The following is a 20,515-nucleotide window of genomic DNA, read 5'->3' as shown; positions in this document are numbered from 1 at the left end:
AATCCCAGCACTTTGGGAGGCCGGGGCAGGCAGATCATGAGGTCAGGAGTTCAAGACCAGCCTGGCCAACATAATGAAACCCCGTCTCTACTAAAAATACAAAAAATTAGCCCGGCATGGTGGCAGGTGCCTGTATTCTCAGCTACTCGGGAGGCTGAGGCAGGAGAATCGCTTGAATCTGGGAGGCGGAGGTTGCAGTGAGCCGAGATCACGCCATTGCACCCCAGCCTGGAAACAAGAGTGAGACTCTGTCTCAAAATAATAATAATAATAAAAATAAAAACATAAATGCAGATTTTCTGACGCACCACAGACAACCCAATGAGAATCTCCAGGGGTGAGGCCCAGCGAGTTGTGGTCCAATAGCCCTCTTGAGATCTATCGGATTCTAAAGTAAGGCACTTTAAAGGGAAGAAACTGCTGTAACTTTCAAATGGTGACTTTTCTACTCTCAGTGCTTCCTGGAATTTAAATCTCTCAAGATTCAGACTTACCCAGGGTCACACTACTACAGTGTGACTAAGTTACGTGTCTTAATTCAAAAGCTTGAAAATTAAAAACAAAAGAGAGAATATAAAATTTGATTTGGTTTACACAAGTATTATAATTATTTATATGACCTGCTCACCATTTTTAAATACCAAAATGCCATACTGCTTAAAATTACCATACTTATATATTTTAAAACATGTATTAGATAAGCTTTGTTCTTCATTTTATTTTGTTACATGAGCATGGCTCTCTCTCTATGACTTTAGAAGATTAGGACATTGTGACCTTATTATCCATCTCCCCACCATGGAAGGATATCTCTGAATGAGATAATCAAAGTGAAGCTGTTTTATGCCCTACCTATCTTTACCTACACACAACTCATCTCAGTAAAAGGATTGCTGTTTGAATCCAGAACAACCCCTCCTGGAACAGACCAGTTGTGCATTCTTTTGCTATGGCATGTGCTATAAGTTGTAATAAGGAGCAAAAAGCACTCCAAAATGAAATGGCCAATACTAGAGAGCAGCAGAGCTGTGCATCACCAGATGCGTGGACAGTTGACATAATGAGTTAACAGCATCACAGCAAATCTTGGTTTTGGGTCACTATGTCTTCCCAGATCACAGAAGTTTGGCAGCTGTAACAAAGCAGTCTATAGACATCAGAATTTGTGTGAACGAGATACAGAGAGAGAAGAAAACTTTAAAATATAAAAAGTGTAATTTATCTAGGGTGACTATAGTTAACTATAATTTATTGTATATTTCAAAACAGCTAGACGAAAAGATTTGGAATGTGTTCAGCACAAAGAAATGATAAATGTTTGAGGTGAGGTGATGGGTTTCCCAATTACCCTTATTTGATCATTACACATTGTATGCATGTATCAAAATATCACATGCATCCATAAATATCTACTGCTATTATGCATCAACTTTAAAAAGTATAGTTTATGTAACACTTCAGTAACTTACTGTAATTATATAGTTACATAGTATAATTGTTATTGTTATAATAATACACAATAAAAAGTAATTAGGAAATGCCAAGAAGCACCAAATGCCAAATTGAGCCAATGACAAAATTGCATCCAATTCTTTTGCAACATTTTGCATCTGTTTATTTACATCCATAGCAAAATCACTTATGCAAATTGGCCCCTGGTTCCCTATTACTCTGCCGGTGTCCCATTTTTGACACATTTCTGATAGGATTCTTCACTGCTGCCTCATTTTGCTCCTCATCCTGGTTAAGCATTAACTTAGCCTAAAGATACTCCATTCAGTTACAGTCAGCTTACAACCAGAGCTGCCCTCTGCCCTCCATATGAAATTATTGAATTTCCTTGCAGTCAATCCACTTCAACCTCTCTCTCTCTTTCTCTCTTCCTCTCTCTCTCTCTCTCTCTCTCCCCCTCTCTCTCTGTCTGTCTCTCAATCTCTCTTTCTCCCCACTGCCAGACCCCTTATTTTCATTTCCTTCTTTCCTCTATCTCGAAGATTCTCTACAGTTCCTCAGGAAAAGGAGAAAAGGGTTTGGCATAGAGTATATGTGAACAAATTCTAGAAAACTGTGAAGTTCTGAGGCAACTCAAGGGCCCATCTGAGGGACCCTCTGTGTGTCTCTCAACCATCCTTTTCTCTTTGCTACTGAGCCCATAATATGTGCCTGGCTCTTTCCTGAGTTCTTACACTTGTATCATCAGTGTGCCCGGCCTCCCTAGCTAGGGAGTATAAAATATGGTCTCATTTCCTTTGTTACTCAAATTACAATGACTTGGCACCAGACCCCTGACACATACATTTGAACGTGGGTCCCTCAGTGGGTCCCTCACTTATGTAGATAATTCTCCAAGATGCAGCCATACGGCTGTCCCAAAAGAAGTTTCTCCTATCCTTCTACTTCACACTCCAGCCTGTCCTCCCTCCACCCTTCCATGCCAGTGGAACACTCTCTTCCCCAAGGCCCAGCTGAGGCTGGGCTGCAGCTACTACAAGATCTTACTGAAGATTCAGGGACAGCAGAGAGGGATTATGCGGTTGAAAATAGCTAGCGATGGCTCTGGCTATGGCTTTTCTCAGAGCAGAGGCCCAGACCCAGCCTCAGATTCAGGGCTACCACCCCCCGCCATCGCCCAAACCCCCACCACTGAAAATCCCTCAGGTTTGTCTGTGCTCTTCAGCACTCTAGCGCCTAACAGCCATCAGCCCTAGAAGGAGAGAGATCTCCCCAAAATCCGCAGCCTAAGTTCCCATTTTACGTTTGAGCAATCTCCCTTTTCCCAATTCCCTATCCTGTAAATTTCACTCCACTCCCTAAGTGCTAGAGGCCTGCCCTCAATAGAGCAGACCCGGCAGAGCACCAGCATCGCTGCATTGTTTAGCTTTAAATTAACACTTGGTAGAGGACACCCACAGGCCCGCTCAGGCAGAGTTCTTCTGACAAGCTGTCCTCTTACCCTCTAAACTGCTCCACTGCTGCACCAAAAAGTAACCCTTCCGCCGCACGGGCATTCTAAATTCACAAAGGGCCAAGGTAGTATTTCTCCCAGATGTCCTCAACCAACAGTTTCCTAGACCTATGCTAAACTATTTCTATTACCTAACCCAAGGCCTAGCTCCCAGAGTCAGAGAAATCTGCTTTCAGGATTGTGGGGAAATCACCATTTCCTACAAGAACAATAGCTGTGTACAGTTCATTATCTAAAGGGTCCAGTCAAATAGTTTTCTCAGAACAAAGGAAGCATTTACCTGAAAGGTGAATTAAAACGTCCTACTCTTTCAGGGAAGAACCACGTGAAATTTTATTATACATTTTTTAAGTCAGAAAATTATTATGAGGAAAATATAACATGGCCCTATCCTCCCATTATAATATTTTTCTCCATATTTGTATATAACACAGATAATACAAATGATATCTACACATGCTATAAAAATTCAAATATTTTAAAACATCATAAAGTAATAATCCCCTTTTTAGAAGTAGAAGTTTCAGGCAACAATATAGATGTATATTCCTCTTTTTTTTAGGGGTCTGTGGCATTCCATTGCATGGATCTATCATAATTTATTTAACTAGTTCCCTTTTAATGATTAATGAGCATTGGGTTGTTTTCAGAGTTATGGTTGTGGGGAGGGCAGAAGAAGCAGGGAGAAGATTAGAGAGTTCTTACACATCACGCTGCAATAAACATGCTTATATGTATATACTGATATCATTTTGTGACCATTTTCATAAGACAAATTCTTAGCAGTCCAATTGCTGGGTCAAAAGTCACGGACGTTTTAAATCTTGACAGATTTGATTGTAACAATTTACTTTCTCAACACTGGATATTATCACACTTGTTATGTTTTGCCAGTCTGATAGGCGAAAAGACATCTCACTGTTGTTTAGATTTAGATTTGTTTAAATATAAGTGATGTTCAATATCTTTTCATTGGTCTATTGACCACTTGTATTTGTTTTCTGTTAGCTGTGTGTTCATATCTTTTGCTCATTTTTCTATTGAACTATTTCTCTTTTTCTTACTGAGTTGTAAGATTTCTTTGTAAATTGAGAAACGCTGGTGCAAAAATAATCGTAGTTTTTGCCATTACTTCCAGTGGCAAAAACCGTGATTACTTTTGCAGCAAACTAATATGTAGTTCTTATTATTATTACTATATGTTGCAAATATTTCTTTCAGCATGTCATTTATCTTTTGATTTTGTACATATTCTTACCAGTGGAGGGTCTTGATACATATTGTTACCAGTGGAGGGTCTTGACTATGAGTCTTCTAGGTTCTTGGCCTTTTGAACACAGAATTGGACAAAATGCACAAACAAAGTAACAGAAGAATGAAACAATGAAAGCATAGATTTACTGAAATGAAAGTACACTCCACAGAGTAGGAATGGGCTTGACCAAGTGGCTCAAGAGCACTGGTTACAGAATTTTCCTTCTAGGGGTTTCCCATTGGTTACTTGGTTACATCCTATGTAAATGAAGGAGTGGCCCACGACCAGTCTGATTGGTTGCAGAAGGTGATCAATCAGACGCTGAAGTTAAGGTACAAAGTTACACAGGAAGACCTGGCCTGGGACCAGTCTGATTGGTTACAGGAGGGGATCAATCAGAGGCACTTTCCATTTTTCATCTATAACGCAGTGCAAAGGTAGTAGCCTCTGATCCTTTTGTTACTTGTGCATGGAGAGGTGGGGTTTTCCATTTGATTCAGTTCTAGGAAGTCAGTGCAAATTGGCCTTAGGTTCCCTGCCTCCAGACCCTATTCTCCTGCCTCAATATTACTTTTTGTTCTACAGAAGTTTCAAATATCAGCCAGATTTAATAGTCATTTTCTTTATGACTCCTAGGTAGGAGTAACTTTTAAATGGAAGTTTTAATAGATGCTACCTACTAACATTTAATAAAAAAGAACCTTGGGCCTGATTGAAGCCTCTGCTATGTCCACAGAGTAGCATCTATCTTCGTAATGTAGATGCTCTAAGACAATGAGCAAGGAATCAGAATATCTTTCTTCACAGCCTGAGACTGGTCCAGACATCCCAACGGAGGGGGACACAGCCCAGTGACCATATTCCTTATAGAATCAGTCATGCTTCTCCTTTGCTAAAGTAGCAGATGGTCAATTTAATTAAATACAATATAATTCATCCTATTTGGAGGTTGTTTTGATAGAGTTTTTTCCCCTTTTTTGTATTCGAGAAGAGTAGAAGACTTTTTTTTAAAAAGTCAGACTGGTTATTAATATCTTATGTTTAATTTTGTTTTTTACAGGCAGCTTCAAAAGATGGTCCATGATATTAAAAACAATGAAGGTGGAATAATGAATAAAATCAAAAAGTAAGTTCACCTCTATTTAAATACTTAATTATATAAAATAAGTCAACATGTGCTACATGGAAGAAAACAAATTTCTCTGTTACCTGGATGAGAAGTTTCTACCTCTTTAGCACGTAACCCTTCTTTACTATTGGCTGGAATCCATGGTGGCCAGGTCTACATTCTGGAACAGGACAAGTGAGAGCAGTTGTACTCAGTGGACTTTGATTTTCCTTCTCACTGCAGGGAAGGTGAGCTATGCCCATTCAAGGTGCCTAACAAATGTCAAAGCAGGAAAATCATTTCTATAGCCATTTAGCTAAGGGCTATGAAAACATGTATGGAGAAATCCAAATGAAAAGTTACAAAACACAGCCCTAGCTTCTTCAAGATGCCATGTGAGTTTTCCTTTTTTTGGGGTTTTGTTTTTGTTTTTTTTTTTTGTTTTTTTGAGACGGAGTTTCGCTCTTGTTGCCCAGGCTGGAGTGCAATGGCACAATATCAGCTCACCGCAACCTCTGCCTCCTGGGTTCAAGCGATTCTCCTGCCTCGGCCCAGCGAATAGCTGGGATTACAGGCACGTGCCAGCATACCTGGCTAATTTTGTATTTTTAGTAGAGACAGGGTTTCTTCATGTTGGTCAGGCTGGTCTTGAACTCCTGACCTCAGGTGATCCGCCTGCCTCAGCCTCCCAAAGTGCTGGGATTACAGGCAAGAGCCACTGCGCTCAGCCAGTTTTCCATATTTTGATTTCTGCTTTTCAAATTATTACCTGAAAATGAACTTTTCAATTGGCACTTGGAGAGGGAAAGCTAGCATCTCAAAACTCCTTGTACATCAAAAACTCTTAAGCTTTTTTTTTAAAAGAGAATAAAAATTGTATATATCTGCATTTGCCACTCAAAATCTAAGGTAGACGTACCTTAGTAGGTCTTATATACCTTAGTAGGTAAGTCTCTTTCAAGAGAAAATGGGAAATGGTATTCTGTTAAGTCTTTAAATTTTTAAAATAAAACTAATACAGATTCACCAGGGAAAAAAAATCAAAGAGGCCAGAATTATATGATGTCAAAATCTCCCATTTCCCTATATCTCCATCTTAACCCACTCCCCAGAAAGGGACATTGTCATGGTAAGTTCAATGTGTGTATATATATGTATGTATGTGTGTATAAGTATGTATATATGTATGTATGTGTGTGCTTAAACACATACATACACACACTGACATTGTACATACTATACACATACATTTTTGTCATAAATGGTATCATAGTGCATACGCCATTCTACCAACTTGCTTTGTTGGTTTTACTTAAGCTATTTCATGGACATCTTTATTTGTTACTAAGTAAAAATTAACCATATTCTTTTCTGAACAGATGATTTAATAGTCTACCTTAAATATATTACAATTCAATTAACTAGCTATATATTGTTGGCCATCTTTAAGGGGGGATTTGAATTTAAACCGGTACAACATTTTTGGATAGCAATTTGATAATAGCAATCAAAATTCTCTGGTTGTTTCTTCCAATTTAAATGTCATGAATAATACTTTAATAAATGTTCATTGCAGACCTTGAATATACCAGTAGGCTAAATTCCTAAAATGAAATTTCCAAATGGAAGAAGTTGTGTCCTTAAAGTTTTAATTGCTATTACCAAATTTTTCTCCCCAAATTTTGGACCAAAAAATAGCTTATAGAAGTTCATTTCTCTATGCATTCAAAAGAGCATCCTTATTCTTTTTAATCTATGCTAAAATTAAAAATAAGAAATCACTTTTGGTGGTATTTCCAGACTATGAAATGTAAATGAGTCTCTATGCATAAGTGATCATCATAAAACATAAATGGCCTTCTGCTTGTGAGGTGGTGGTCATCTTACAGAGAAGGAGAATTTGGCTTCATGTTCTGTCTGATGAGTGGGAGAGGTGTGTGATGATTTTCGCTTATTATTTCTGCTACAGATAGAATCTCATTCTTTATGAGACAGTCCTTGTTACAATCACTAGCAATTCTAGTTGCCAGTTTTACAATTCACCAGTTCTCAATAGCATGAAGCCTCTGCATAAAATGTTTCTCTATTCCATGGCCCCCAGTTGCCAGTTTTACAATACACCAGTTCTCAATAACATGAAGCCTCTGCATAAAATGTCTCTCTATTCCATGGCCAGTCATATTTACAGCAGCTGTGGAGCACAAGTTTTTTCTAACAGCCTCTATTTCAAACATTCTGCCCACTGGATGACCAAAGCACTTTTACGTGACAAACCATGTTTCTTCTCAGCCTGGAAATTATGGCCACCATAGTCATTACCCTGGGTGACGTCAGGGGCCCTTTAGCTCAAAGTGACTTGCAGTTACACTTTTACTTGAAGCCAGGCCACAGGTGCTACCCTGAACGGAGGAAGCACACTTGAACACGCTGGTTCCCTAACACAAGACTGTGACAGAGTTTTCACTGGTCTATGGCTGCGTGAGAAAATAAGGACGATGAAGTGTTGGGGGTTGTGCGCAGCAGCCAGCTACAGAGCAAAGTTCAACTATGCCTTTTATTCCTAGTGTTGAGTGGCCAACAGTCCTTTAGTGAGTTTTTCCTTTATTCTGAGATGATTTGGGGATATTAAAATACCCTTCCTTTTCTTTTATGAAATGATAGTAATAATGGATAACAGGTGGTTTGTGCTTTTGGAAATTTTACTATTCCTTGAACCAACCTGGGCACCAGACCCAGTTTTGTTTTTGTTTTTCTTCCTTGCAACACCTTGGATGATCTCTGTCTCTATACCTCATCATGGGCCTAATGATAGTATCTTCCCAGCCCACCCTACTGGCTTGTGAGGAGAATTGAATGAAATAATAGATATTGAGAGCCTATGAGAAAAAGAAAACCAGAATTTCTATGTAAATATACGTATTGTTATTTTTGCAAATTACAATTTTGGTTTGTAAATTCTTTTTGTGTGCATTTTTTAATCAAACACAAATTTCTATGCTTTTTTTTTTCAAAACATGAAAAGTTTGTATATAATAGCAGTTATACTGCTTCTATAGAAGGATATGATATTTTAGTAAATAAAGGCTACTGGATATAAGTTTTATTTATGTATATTTTAAATTTCATTAAGCAAATAATTCTTAGTTAAAATGGGTAATAATTATTAAAAATAATTGACTATAAGCCTTACTCATTTCAAGTAGTGGAAAGGGAGGTATCAGAACTTACAAAACTTGGAATAGTTTTCTAAAATGTAATTTCAATTTTCTTCTTTTATTGAATGAAGAAGGATTGTGACTAGCACATTTCATATGTGCATAAAGGTACTAAAGCACCTTTACTTTAGTAAAGTTTTGAGAGTGCTTAAAACAAGTTGAATACTAAATATGCTAAGTCTCATAATCTCCAATCCTGAGACACTCACTGTTCACTTGTTCGGCTTTTTTTTCTTTTTAAAGACAGTGTCTCCCTCTGTCGCCCAAGCTGGAGTACAGGGGCGTGATCATGGCTCGCTGCAGCTTTGACCTCTGGGGCCCAAGTGATCCTCCCACCTTAGCCCCTCAAGTAGCTGGGACCACAGGTGCATGCCACCATGGCTGGCTCATTTTGTTTATTTTTTTGTAGAGATGAAGTCTCACTATGTTACCCAGGCTGGTTTTGAACTCCTAGGCACAAGTGATCCTCCTGCCTTGGCCTCCCAAAGTGCTGGGATTACAGAAATGAGCCAGTGTGTCTGGCTTATTTGCGTTTTTAAGATGGTGCAAACATAATTTTAGCCCAACCTACAACCAAAATGCTTATTGTAGCTGATTTTTTCCTGTTAAACATTTGTAAGTCATTAAAATATAGTTCATCTTATCTTACCTTCTTATCAACACTTACCTTACCAACCAATCAACATTTATCTTCCTTGAACCTCTGAACTCAGTGCTTACTATTATCATATTCTGACCTCTCTGAGCCCTTCTCCACCTGACTTCACCTTTGCCAAGTCATAGCCACATTGTGCATGCACTGGGGAGATGGGGAGAGGTGGAAAACCCCTGACTAAGGGATTCACTACATTTACAATACATCAAATCTGTCCAGTGATGGGTCCAAGAGAAGCCATTATGCTATTAGTTGTCTATCTATTCTGTCTATATCAGCTTCTAGCATCGGCTTTGACCATCATTGTTCTGCTCACTGACCTTTTGTCTCATGGTTGTTACTTCCAGGCTAAAAGTCAAAGCACCTCCAAGTGTTCCTCGAAGGGACTACGCTTCAGGTAAGGTATTTCTCAGATACTTTAACTGACTCTTGACTAATTTAATGTTCATATTTACATTTAGGCTTATGGAAAGGGAAATATGCTATCCTCATTTGAAAACAAAAGGTATCTTTTCTAATTTCAAGAATGACTAAATCTATTAGGCATTTTGACCACAATGGAGATGTAGTTTTTTTATCCATCCATCCACCCACCTATTTATTGGTCACTTATTAAACATATTCCATGTGCCAGGCACACACAGATCTGAGGCAGGAATACAGTGCTAAAAGTTAAAGATAGACTCTACATTTGAGGAATTTATAGTCCAGAAGGGAAGATAGATTATTGTATTAGTCTGTTTTCACACTGCTGATAAAGATATACCCGAGACTGGGTAATTTATAAAGAAAAAGAGGTTTAATGGACTCACAGTTCCACATGGCTGGGGGGGCCTCACAATCATAGTGGAAGGCAAAAGGCATGTCTTACATGGCGGCAGGCAAGGTAGAATGAGAGCCAAGAGAAAGGGGAAACCCTGGATAAAATCATCAGATTTTGTGAGACTTATTCACTGCCACCAGAACGGTATGGGGGAAACTGCACTCATGATTCAATTATCTCCTACAAGGTCCCTCCCACAACATGTGGGAATTATGGGAGCTACAATTCAAGATGAGATGTGGGGGGGTACACAGACAAACCATATCAATTATGTTAAAAGTAATTATAGGCCCAGGTGCAGTGGCTCACACCTGCAATCCTAGCATTTTGGGAGGCTGAGGAAGGCAGATTGCTTGAGCCCAGGAGTCTGAGATCAGCCTGGGCAACATGGCAAAACCCTGTCTCTACAAAAAATGCAAATTGTCCAGGTGTGGTGGCATGCAACTATAGTCCCAGCTACTCAGGAGGCTGAGGTGGGAGGATCACTGAGGTCAAGCCTGCAGTGAGATGTGATCATGCTACTGCAATCCAGCCAGGGCAACAGAGTGAGACCCTGTCTCAAAAAAGAAAGAAAGAAAAGAAAAGTAATTACAATTCAGTGATAGGGGAAGCACAAAGTTCTGTGGAATTCCACAGCAGCACTAATGAATCTAATCTGTGGCTGGGAGTGTGGGGTAAGTGGGGAGGAGACTACTTCCTCCATCAAAAGCTGTTTAAATTGATACTTGAGGATTGTTGAAGGGGTGGGGGTAATAAATTATTGCTGGCACATTGCTGACTCTCAGTCCTCTCCAAGTTTAGCCTGCAACCTCATTCCAACTAGGATCAACTTTGGCAGGAAAGAAGGGTTAGTTTTGAGATTTGTAGTGTTTCTGGCAGTGGTGAGCCAAGTAAAATATTCAATACACATTTCTTTATTAGAACAAATACGTTGGAGGATAGTTTTAAAATCTCTTTCTATAGCATTAATTATAAAGATTTCCTGAATATCCCTCAGTGAAAACCACAGAGCTACAGACATCATTGATGATTCTCAACAGGGCAACAGCCTAAAACCAAACCATAACCTTAAATGATGCTTACTATTTTATTTTATTTTTTCGGCCACTGATCAAGATAGCAATAAGTCAGATAGTGCAGTTCCTCCTAATGGTATCTTATCACACTGAGAAATGCTGACCAACCTGCCCAAGTCTGGTTACAGGCCTGTTGGACCACTCACTAATTCACAGAGTAGTTATTGGCATCACCCTGCCAATCAGTCAGCAAGTTTAGACAGTTGGTCAGGGGATAGCAGTACAGTCTGGCACTAAAAGAGGGACCTTGTTCTGGGCTTTAATATCTACCTAATCAATAAGTCGAGGAAGCTTCCTAGTTATATGAGAACAAACACATTCTTCCTTCCAAGTTCTAAATAAAGAAAAGAAACCAAAGCAGACTCAACCTGTTAAAGAACTAAATAAGTTTGATGGGAAAATTGTAAAATCATGGAGTCTCGGGTTTAAAAGGAACCCCAGAGGTCGTGTAGACCAATATCTGATCCAGGGCTTAACCCCTATCCCACCACCATTCACCTCCACATACAAGGCCCAGCTTCTGCTTGGACACTTCCTGTGATGGTTTCCCATGGTCTAGCAAGGGACAGGCAGCCCTGGCTGGATATAGATACAATCCATTTCCTTGTGACTTCCTATGTCTATCCTGATGGCCACACAGTTCAAGCCTTTAAGTATTAAGAAGAGTAGAGCCAGGCACAGGGGCTCACACCTGTTATCCCAGCACTTTGGGAGGCCAAGATGGGAGGATCGCTTGAGGCCAGGAGTTTAAGACCAGCTTGGTCAATATAGCGAGATCCCATCTCTTAAAATATAAGAAAAAAATATTAAGAAAAATAGAAATAGAGTTGTCCTGTGCAAATTCAAAGGAGAGAATTAAGAAGTTAGGCCATCTGAGTGGTTTCTTCTCTGGGATAAACATCTCCAGGTGCTTCAGCTGTTTCGCACATTTTCTGATTCATTCAACACATGTTTCATGAGTGTGTCCTGTGTGACTGCCACTGTGCTAGATCTGGAGTGGGGAACAACATAAAACCCCTGACCTTACAGTGCTGAATGACTAGTGGGGAGTCAGATAAGAAACAAGAAAGCAAACAGGTAAATATAAATTAGCAAACATGGTACCTGCTGTGAGGGAAGATGGAAGAGTGCAATGGTGGGGAATCAGTGTGGGGTAGGAGAAGAGCTTAGGTGGTATGGGAAGATCTGTCTGAGAAGGTGACATTTAATTTGAGGATTTGGGGACAAATGTGCAGGAACATTTGCCACTTTTAGATGAACCAACAGCATCAGAGATGCTGGACACAGATTCCAGGAGTTCAGAGTCAATTGTTGGAAACCTAAGTGGACTGACATATCTGATTTCAGGGTGGACCTCCCTCCTGATTGTCCCCTCACACTCACCTGTCTGCCTGCTGATCCACCCACCCAGGCCCTCTCCTTTCCCTCTATTTCTGCGTGGGGAAAAGGGAGGTAGCATCCATCTATTATTCATACTTTTGCCTAACCCGCACACTTGGGATCAACCTTGATGCCTCCTTTTCCCTCACCTTCTACAAAAATTAATCTCCAAATCTCATTGATTTGCTCTTAAATGCCTCTTAAATATTTTTTCCCTCTCTATTCCCATTGCTACAGCTAAGGCCTTCATCATCTCTTGCTTGTCCTAGGGTAGAAGGCTCTAAGTAATCTGCTTAATTCCTGATTGCATGTGGTCCTCTCAACTTCCACCAGAAAATTGTTCTGAAATAAAATTCTCTTTAAATCTTTTCATGGCTCTACATTGCTAACAAGAGGAACTGCAAACCACTGAGCCCACATACAAGGTCTTTCAGCTTAGCCACTAACTGGCTGTGTAATCTTGGGCATCTCATGCTCCTTTCCTCATCTATATTATGCAGGCCTGAACTAGAAGATCTGTCAGGTCCCCTCTAATACTAATTGTTCCGCACTCCTGCAGAAACACAGATCTCTGGGGCTCAGGGCCCAGTGATAAAGTGAGCCTCTCCTAACATTCCCTGGCTTTAGGCATTCACATCTTCCAATATCCCTGATGCTCTGAAGTGTTCTCTTTTTTGTCCTCAGACACCTGCTCCCTTTCCTGGAACCCTTCCAAATAGTCTTGATGTCAGAACATTTAATCTCTCCTGGAATGCAGAAGTGTGGCCCAACAGGATCTTCTAAGCCTTTGCAACACAAAGTTTGATTCCCAGCAAGACAGCATCAACCTCATCTGGAGCTTGTTAGAAATGCAGAATCTTGGCCCCACCCTAGAACTACTGGATCAGAATTTACATTTTAGCAAGATCTCCAGGGGATCTGAATGTAAATCATATTTAAGAAACACTGCTATAAACCACCATCTCTGTCCCTATTGCCTTTCCTGAACTGAAAGACAAGTAGATTTTATTCCCTCAATCCCTGACCCCTGCAAATCCATTGATGTTCCAGGGTCTCGGAAATGCATCTTATTGCTTTGCCAGATGACTGGGGCCTTGCCCAGTTTCCCCTGCTCTTACAGTCAATCCCCGGAAATGGTCCAAAACCACCATCACCACCTGCAGTTAGCATCCTCCCTTGCTGTTCTCTCCCCCACCCCAGTTCACATCCCAGGAGCATTTCCAGCTGCTTCCCCTGAGCCTTGAGGTTTCTGCACAGCTGCATGTCTGGGGCCTCAGAAATCAGCCCTGAGAGCTCCTCCTGAACCTGGGGAGTCTTTAGGATCTTGGAAACTGTAGTGTGTGGAGGCCAGAGCCCACCAGACCTCCTGAGCCTGGGAGGCCAATCACGTGCCCTGTGGAGCACTTGATCCACCAAAGGCTCCTGAAATGCTCCAGCCATTTTCCCCCCACACATTGGATTTATGTCCTCTTTCCAGTTCTGGAAACAAATGGCTTCCCAAAATCCTCTAAGCCAAGAGTGTGTTGACCTTGGTGATGCTGACCTTCAGAGAGCAGAGGATAGAAAGGACCAGCAACTGCCCCACAGGAGGTCAGTAAAAGAGTCACCATACCCTCTTCCCTAGTTAGAGTACAGAAGGACAAAGCTTGAATTACACAAAGAATGGAGACCTGGGTCTCCTCCAAGGATGCAGGTCAGGCCAGTGTGGAGCCTGCTGCCTTCAGTTCAGACCCAGCAATCCCAGTTCAGTCTTTCCCTGAGGAGGAAACATTGCCCCTAAGGAACTGCTGGCCCACTGGGCAGAATGCATTGCCCCAAGCAGCTGGCATTGCTGTGGGAAAGGAAGATATCCAAAATCTGTTGAGTATTGACTCTGTTCTGGGCATTAAGCTAAGCTCTTCACAGACATATCTCATTTAATCTTCTCATTAGCACCGTTATACAGAAATTACGATCTCGGTTTTGCAGATGAGGAAAATGTGTCTCAAGGACATTAAGTATCCTGTCCAAGGTGACTGCAGCCACTAAGAGGAAAACCCATCCCAGACTCCCATTTTGCAGCTCCTTGCTTTGACCCAAGCTCAAGTGTTCATGCTTTTGGGGGAACTTTTTTCTTATTCTGAAGGCACTAGAGCTCCTGACATTAATGCAAGAACTCGCTTCCCAGTTCCTGAGCTTTCACAGTTGAACAGCCTTTGGTATCTTTGAAGTCTGAGGTCTGGCTGGGGATGGAGGTCAGGGAGAGACCAGTCATGGTGCCCGAGAGTCTGCTGGGATCACTGCAGATGCCCCATTGGTTACCCTACAAGTCCTTGAGGAGTCAGAACTGAACAGAGCCCCTCTCTTGCACTCTTGGGCTCTGATGTCCAGGGCTCTGATGGGGTGGCATCCCTGGGAGGTCCACGTGTGACTCCTCTGGCTCTGCTATCATGCAGGGGGGAGATCAGAGCAAATATAGGGTAGAGGGGTGGCAAACTCACTTACATGGAAAAAATAAAAATCCAGAGCAAAGAAGGCACTTGGACAGGGATTCTTGGGTAAATGCCCACACAGAAGTATGGGGTATGCATAACGATCCTTTGTCCACTAAAGAAGTGAGATTTAACATTGCTTTTGTCATGGGCCTGGTGCTCCTAGTGGAGCCAGCATTTACCTGGTTTTCTGTCTCCCTGTCCATATTCCCCTGGAGGTACTGGTCTTATGCTGACATGGGAGAGCTGTATCCAACATCAGTCCTGCCATAGGGAACTAAGAATAGAGGAATGACACTTGGGCTCAAAGGTATTTTAAAGCTTAGAAAGTCCTGAAGGATTGCCCAACCCAAGCTTCTCATTTTAGGAATAACTGGAGACCAGAGAGGCAAAGTGACTCCTGAGGTCATGCAGTGAGGTGACAGCTGAGCCAGGACTATGTCCCCCATTGCTGTACCCCCACCCCTCTGTTAATGATCCTGTGAAGGGATGCATAGACATACAGACAAAGGGAGTTTCTACGATGATAAGTATTTCTTTTTTCTTTTTTTGAGACGGGGTCTCGCCCTGTCACCCAGGCTGGGGTCCAGGGGTACAATTATGGCTCACTGCAGCCTCAACCTCCTGGGCTCAAGTGATCCTCCTGCTTCAGCCTCCTGAGTAGCTGGGACCACAGGCATGTGCCACCATGCCTGGCTAATTTTCTAAAATCTTTTTTGTAGAGACAATGTCTCACTATGTTGTCCAGGGTGTTCTCAAATTCCCGGCCTCCAGTGATCCTCCTGCCCTGGCCTCCCAAAGTGCTGGGATTACAGGTGTGAGCCCACCATGCCTGGCCTAAGATGTTAAGTATTTAGACTCAGAACACCTCTCCCAGCCAGGCTGAATCTGGGTCTTGTCCTCAGTTCCCCACATTAAATCATGTCCCTTTCTCCTCTTAGGGCGGCACTGGTGGGACTGGCCACCCACCGCCTCCCCTGCAGCCTCTGTAGTTCTGCTTTCTGTTCCTTTTCGGTGTCTGTCCCCACCACCACAACCGGCCCACCCTCCCTCTTTCCTTCCTTCTGTGTCCTGCTGCGGTCTTCCCGCTGGCTCCCTGCATGCCACCACCTGCTCTGTTGGGGGAGAGATGGGCAGGGTCTGGCGGCCGGGTAGCCTCCAGAGCAGGATCAGGGCTGCAGCTGAAGCAGAATGTCAGACATGCTGTGATGCCACCAGCATCTGCCCCAGGGGCTCTGGTGCTCCTATGGACTCAGAACTGAGAGGCTGGATTCATACTCCCTTTGCCCCAGCCACCACCACAGAGTCCTGTACTGTCCTTCCAGCCATCCCTTCCCATTCCCAGACCCCCTGGTCTGGATCAGCTTTCGTCTTTCCATGCCTGAGTTCCTAAACACCAACCTCATCAGCTCCCCATCTCAGCTTGTCACTGGAGCCTGCGGTGTCCACTATGGCTGGAGCCCCCACTGGCCGGCAGCACATCAGATTTGTGTGAGCGCTCAGCAGAATCTCCTGTCCCTCTCCAGCCCAGCGCATTCATTCTGCACACATCTGCCTCTAAGCCCTGCTTCTGGGGCTGACACATAAGCCCCTCTCTCAGATGATGGAGGAAGACACACTCTTTCATCCTTATTCTCTCACCCAAATCCTGCTCATCCTTCAAGGCCCCATTCGGCCCCACCTCGGGCACATGGCCTCATGCAAGTTTTTGGCTGTCACTGGGCACAGCTTTCTCTGAACTTTCCCCACTCCTGGCAATGATTCCAGGTGTGGGGACATTTCTCAGAAAACTACATGGCTCTGAGTTGTCCTCAGTCTCATGTGGTCATTCTTCTGGCCCTTAGTCTTTATTTGTATTATGAAGTGTGGCTTGGTGAGAAGACCTTGGACTCTGAGGTCCTTTAGGCCTGGGTTGGAATCCTGGCTTTGCTCCCTAAGCACTGTGTGAACTTGGAACAGTTTTGTAATTTGAGTGAGCCTCCAATTTCTGACCTGGGGATAAGAATACCTATCCTTTAGATTGTTCTGAGAATTGCAGAGACTGTAAATTCATTGTAATAGCTAACATTCATTGAGCCCTTTACTCTATGTCAGATACTCTTCTAAGCATGATTAATAATGTCCATTTTAGCAAAGGGGAAGCTGAGGCCCAGAGGTGAAGCAATTCAGCTAAGATCTCACTCCTAGAAAATGGCAGAATAAGGATTCTAAGTTAGGCAGTCTGACCCCAGAGCTTAAGCCCAAATGTGGGCCGCTGTGGCCATTCTCACATCTCCTTGTGTCTGGTGCTGTGCCCACAGGCTGGGGAGGGCTACATGAATCTTAAAACCTGGGTCAGGCAAAGGGAGGAGTCCCTCTATTGTGTGGCATGGGATTATGACATGGTAAATGGAGCATAAGCCCCAAACCAGGTAAACCACACCATAGGAAAGGCTTTAACTGACAAGAGGGCCCACCCAGGATCTCAGCTTCCTGGCAGAGACCATGGAATCACACAAACAAAATCAAACCACCTGGCCCACATGAAGCTTGAACTTCTCCCCCAAATTTTACTCACTACAATAGAGGCTTTCTTGGATCCATGCCTTTGTGGTAGCCATAGTGTGTGATTGACGTGGGAGTAAATTAGAATCAGTGGTGTTTTGAGTGTTAATTGAGGCATTCTTTGCAATGCTCAAGATGACGGTAACATTACTAAAGCATTACTGTGTGCCAGGCTTTGCTAAGAGCTTCAGATGTATTTTATTATTTGATTCTCACAAAAACATGATACAGGCACTGTTTTTATCCTTGCTTTACAGGTGAGGAAATGAAGCTTTAAACAATATTAAATTATTGGTCCAAGACCAAGCAGCTTGTAAAGGTCAGAGCCAGGATTTGAACCTAGAAAGCCTGGCTCTAAACTACCACCTGTGCACTTTGGGAAGCTCCCTGAGATACTGGAAAACTGACTACTGTTTTGGACCTAATACCTTGGACTCCCATGCTTTTTAGTCTTGGCAATTGCCTGCAAGACTGTAACTTTATGAATATGATGCTGTGAGTTGCACTTGGGACCTGAAGTAGATAGTCTAGCTAGGAATCGATGGGGCACCAACAAACAACCTCTATCCCATACCGTATGATGCTTTTCTCTCTTTTCTGTCTCCATGTGCCAAGATGTCTGGATTGGGTCATTCTCGTTTCACCAAGGTTTTATCTAAGTGCTCAGCAGAGGGCTAAGTGGCTCACATGAGATTTCAGCTGCAGGAGCCAACACAGCCTGGCTTCCAACCCAGCTCCCAAACTCACTAGCCAAGTAGCCTCAGGCAGGTTTTACAACCTCTTTCAAAACCAAGTTTCTCCACTGTAAAATAGAGATAAAAATAACACCTACCACATAGTGCTGTTATAAGAATATACTTTTATAACACTTAGCCTGGCACCCAGCACATAGGAAGTGTTCAGTAAATGGAATCTATTGTTGCTATCCTAATGTTCCTTTGTTTGAGTCATTTATTAGTTCACACATTTATTAATACATTAATTACAAATGCAAAATTCTGTCCAGATGCAAAGATAAATTAGATAGGCCTTATTTTCAGTACAGAGAGACATGAACAACTTAAATCACAGCACAGGACAGAACGAAGTACATGTGACATCACGGTGCCACCAGCTTCCAAGAGGGCCCAGAAAAAGAAGTGATTGATTATGACAAGAGATGGTGGTAGACTTTGTGGAGCAGGAGTGATAGGGATTTCCATGGAAGAAAGAAGATGGGCTGCAGGAACGGCAAGAGCAGAGCAGAGAATCAGCAAAGTGCACAATGGGAGGAGGAAGCTGTCTGGTGTTACTCTTAGTGAGCGTGGGAGCCTGCCGCAAGAAGTCGGTGGTGGGACAGAAGGCGGAGGCATTGGAATGTGTTGCCACAGAACCTCTACTTGATTCCATAGGGAGTCACTGATGACTCTTAAGGAAAGGAACAGCATAATCCAAACTTTATTTTAATAAAATAACTACAAACAGTAGGATGGATGGATTGGAGAAGAAAGATAATGGAGACAGGGACACTAGTTAGATGGCTAATGCACTACTTTCACCAGTGACTGATCATAAAATAGGCCCCCACTCACTGAGAAAGGGTGGAGCAAATGCAGTTATCCAGGCAGGGAAGTGGGTTTCATAAAGCCATTTTATAAAGGTTTCTATTTAAATGGTTGTTACAAAAACTCTTGCCATCTTAAGTGTTGATCTTCAGTGATCCCCAGACTTAAGGTATTAGAAACATATTGACCAGATGCAGTGGCTTATGCCTGTAATCCCAGCACTTTTGAAGGCAGAGGCAGGTGAGTCATTTGAACCCAGGAGTTCAAGACCAGCCTGGGCAACATGGCAAAACCCCATCTCTACAAAAAATACAAAAGTTAGCTGGGCGTGGTGGCACGTGCCAGTTACTCAGGAGGCTGAGGTAGCAGGATCGCTTGCACCAAGGAGGTTGAGGCTGCAGTAAGGCATGATTGTACCACTGCACTCCCACCTGGGCAACAGAGTGAGACTCTGTCTCAAAAAAAAAAAAAAAAGACTAGAAAAGAAAAAGAAACGTACTCCCCCATTGTGCCAGGTAATCATATTGGGAAGAGGATTTATTCACCCAATCTTCTAGAGTTTCTTGGCCAACCCCAGTGATTGCAGTACACTCTAATTCAGCATTAGTCAACCCAAAGAATAATGTAAGAATTCTTTTCTGTTCACGTCAAAGTGTGACCCATGTTTGGCTTGTAGAGTGAGGCTCTTTCTTAGCACCTATCATGTTTTTCCCAAAAGAGGGTGCTGCTGCCGCCATTGCTTAAAATGTGGCCACTCCGATCCCACAGTATCCTTCCTGACCCCATTTCACCTCTGCAATTCCTTGCTGGTGCCTCTGGAGACCCCAAATGTTTGACTCTCTGGAGGCCGGTGGTCTGCTGTGGCAGGGGTAGAAATAGCAAAAACATAAAAATAAAACTAGAAAAGGTTCTGTTGAGGTTCTGGGGAATTTAGGAACATCCACTGGATCCTCTGTGGCAGTGGCTGCTCAGCGGGGCAGGAGGGAGCTGGGACCCTCTGTGGTGCTGTCATGGAGCCACTCTGCCACATGGGCCTGTGTCTGCTTGATTCCTACACAGCAGAGTGAATCCCGTTTAACCTCTAAGGTCAGTTTATGTGATAGGCTAGATGCTAAGTTTCTCATACTCTAAATGTGTTTTGGAGGGAAAGGGGTCAAATATTCGCCTGGGCTGTCATAATTCAGACTTATTTTATTCTACAAGCTCATAAACTACTTAAGGGCCACAACCTGTCATATCCATTTTTCTATGCCCATGCAGAGCCCAGGACGGCACGTCCTGCCCCTGGAGCGAGGCAGCACCATGTGGGGGCTCAGCGCATGCCCGTGGAAGGCAACCTGTAGGGTTCAACTCCTGGCTGTGCCATTTATTACACTATCCGACCTTGGGCATGTGACTTATCTGCTCTAGGCCTCAGTTTCCTCACAAGGTTTAGGTGATTTTTTTTTTTTTTTTTGAGACAGGGTCTTACTCTGTCAT

General features: G+C 42.7%; 1 protein-coding gene across 2 annotated transcripts in view; it reads left to right on the top strand.

The window, feature by feature from the left end:
- Positions 1-20,515, top strand: part of BLNK (B cell linker) — an 81,789-nt gene that overhangs the window by 19,233 nt on the left and 42,041 nt on the right. For both annotated transcript variants that reach the window (XM_004049851.3, XM_004049850.4), the window contains exons 2-3: positions 5,281-5,346; positions 9,546-9,595. In XM_004049851.3, the coding sequence (XP_004049899.3) occupies positions 5,281-5,346; positions 9,546-9,595 (116 nt within the window). The remainder of the gene's footprint in view (positions 1-5,280; positions 5,347-9,545; positions 9,596-20,515) is intronic.

The sequence above is a fragment of the Gorilla gorilla genome, chromosome 8 (genome assembly GCF_029281585.2).
Source record: "Gorilla gorilla gorilla isolate KB3781 chromosome 8, NHGRI_mGorGor1-v2.1_pri, whole genome shotgun sequence".
NCBI lineage: Eukaryota > Metazoa > Chordata > Mammalia > Primates > Hominidae > Gorilla > Gorilla gorilla.
Note: the sequence above shows the minus strand (reverse complement) of the source record. Positions and strands in the feature narration are given on the sequence as shown.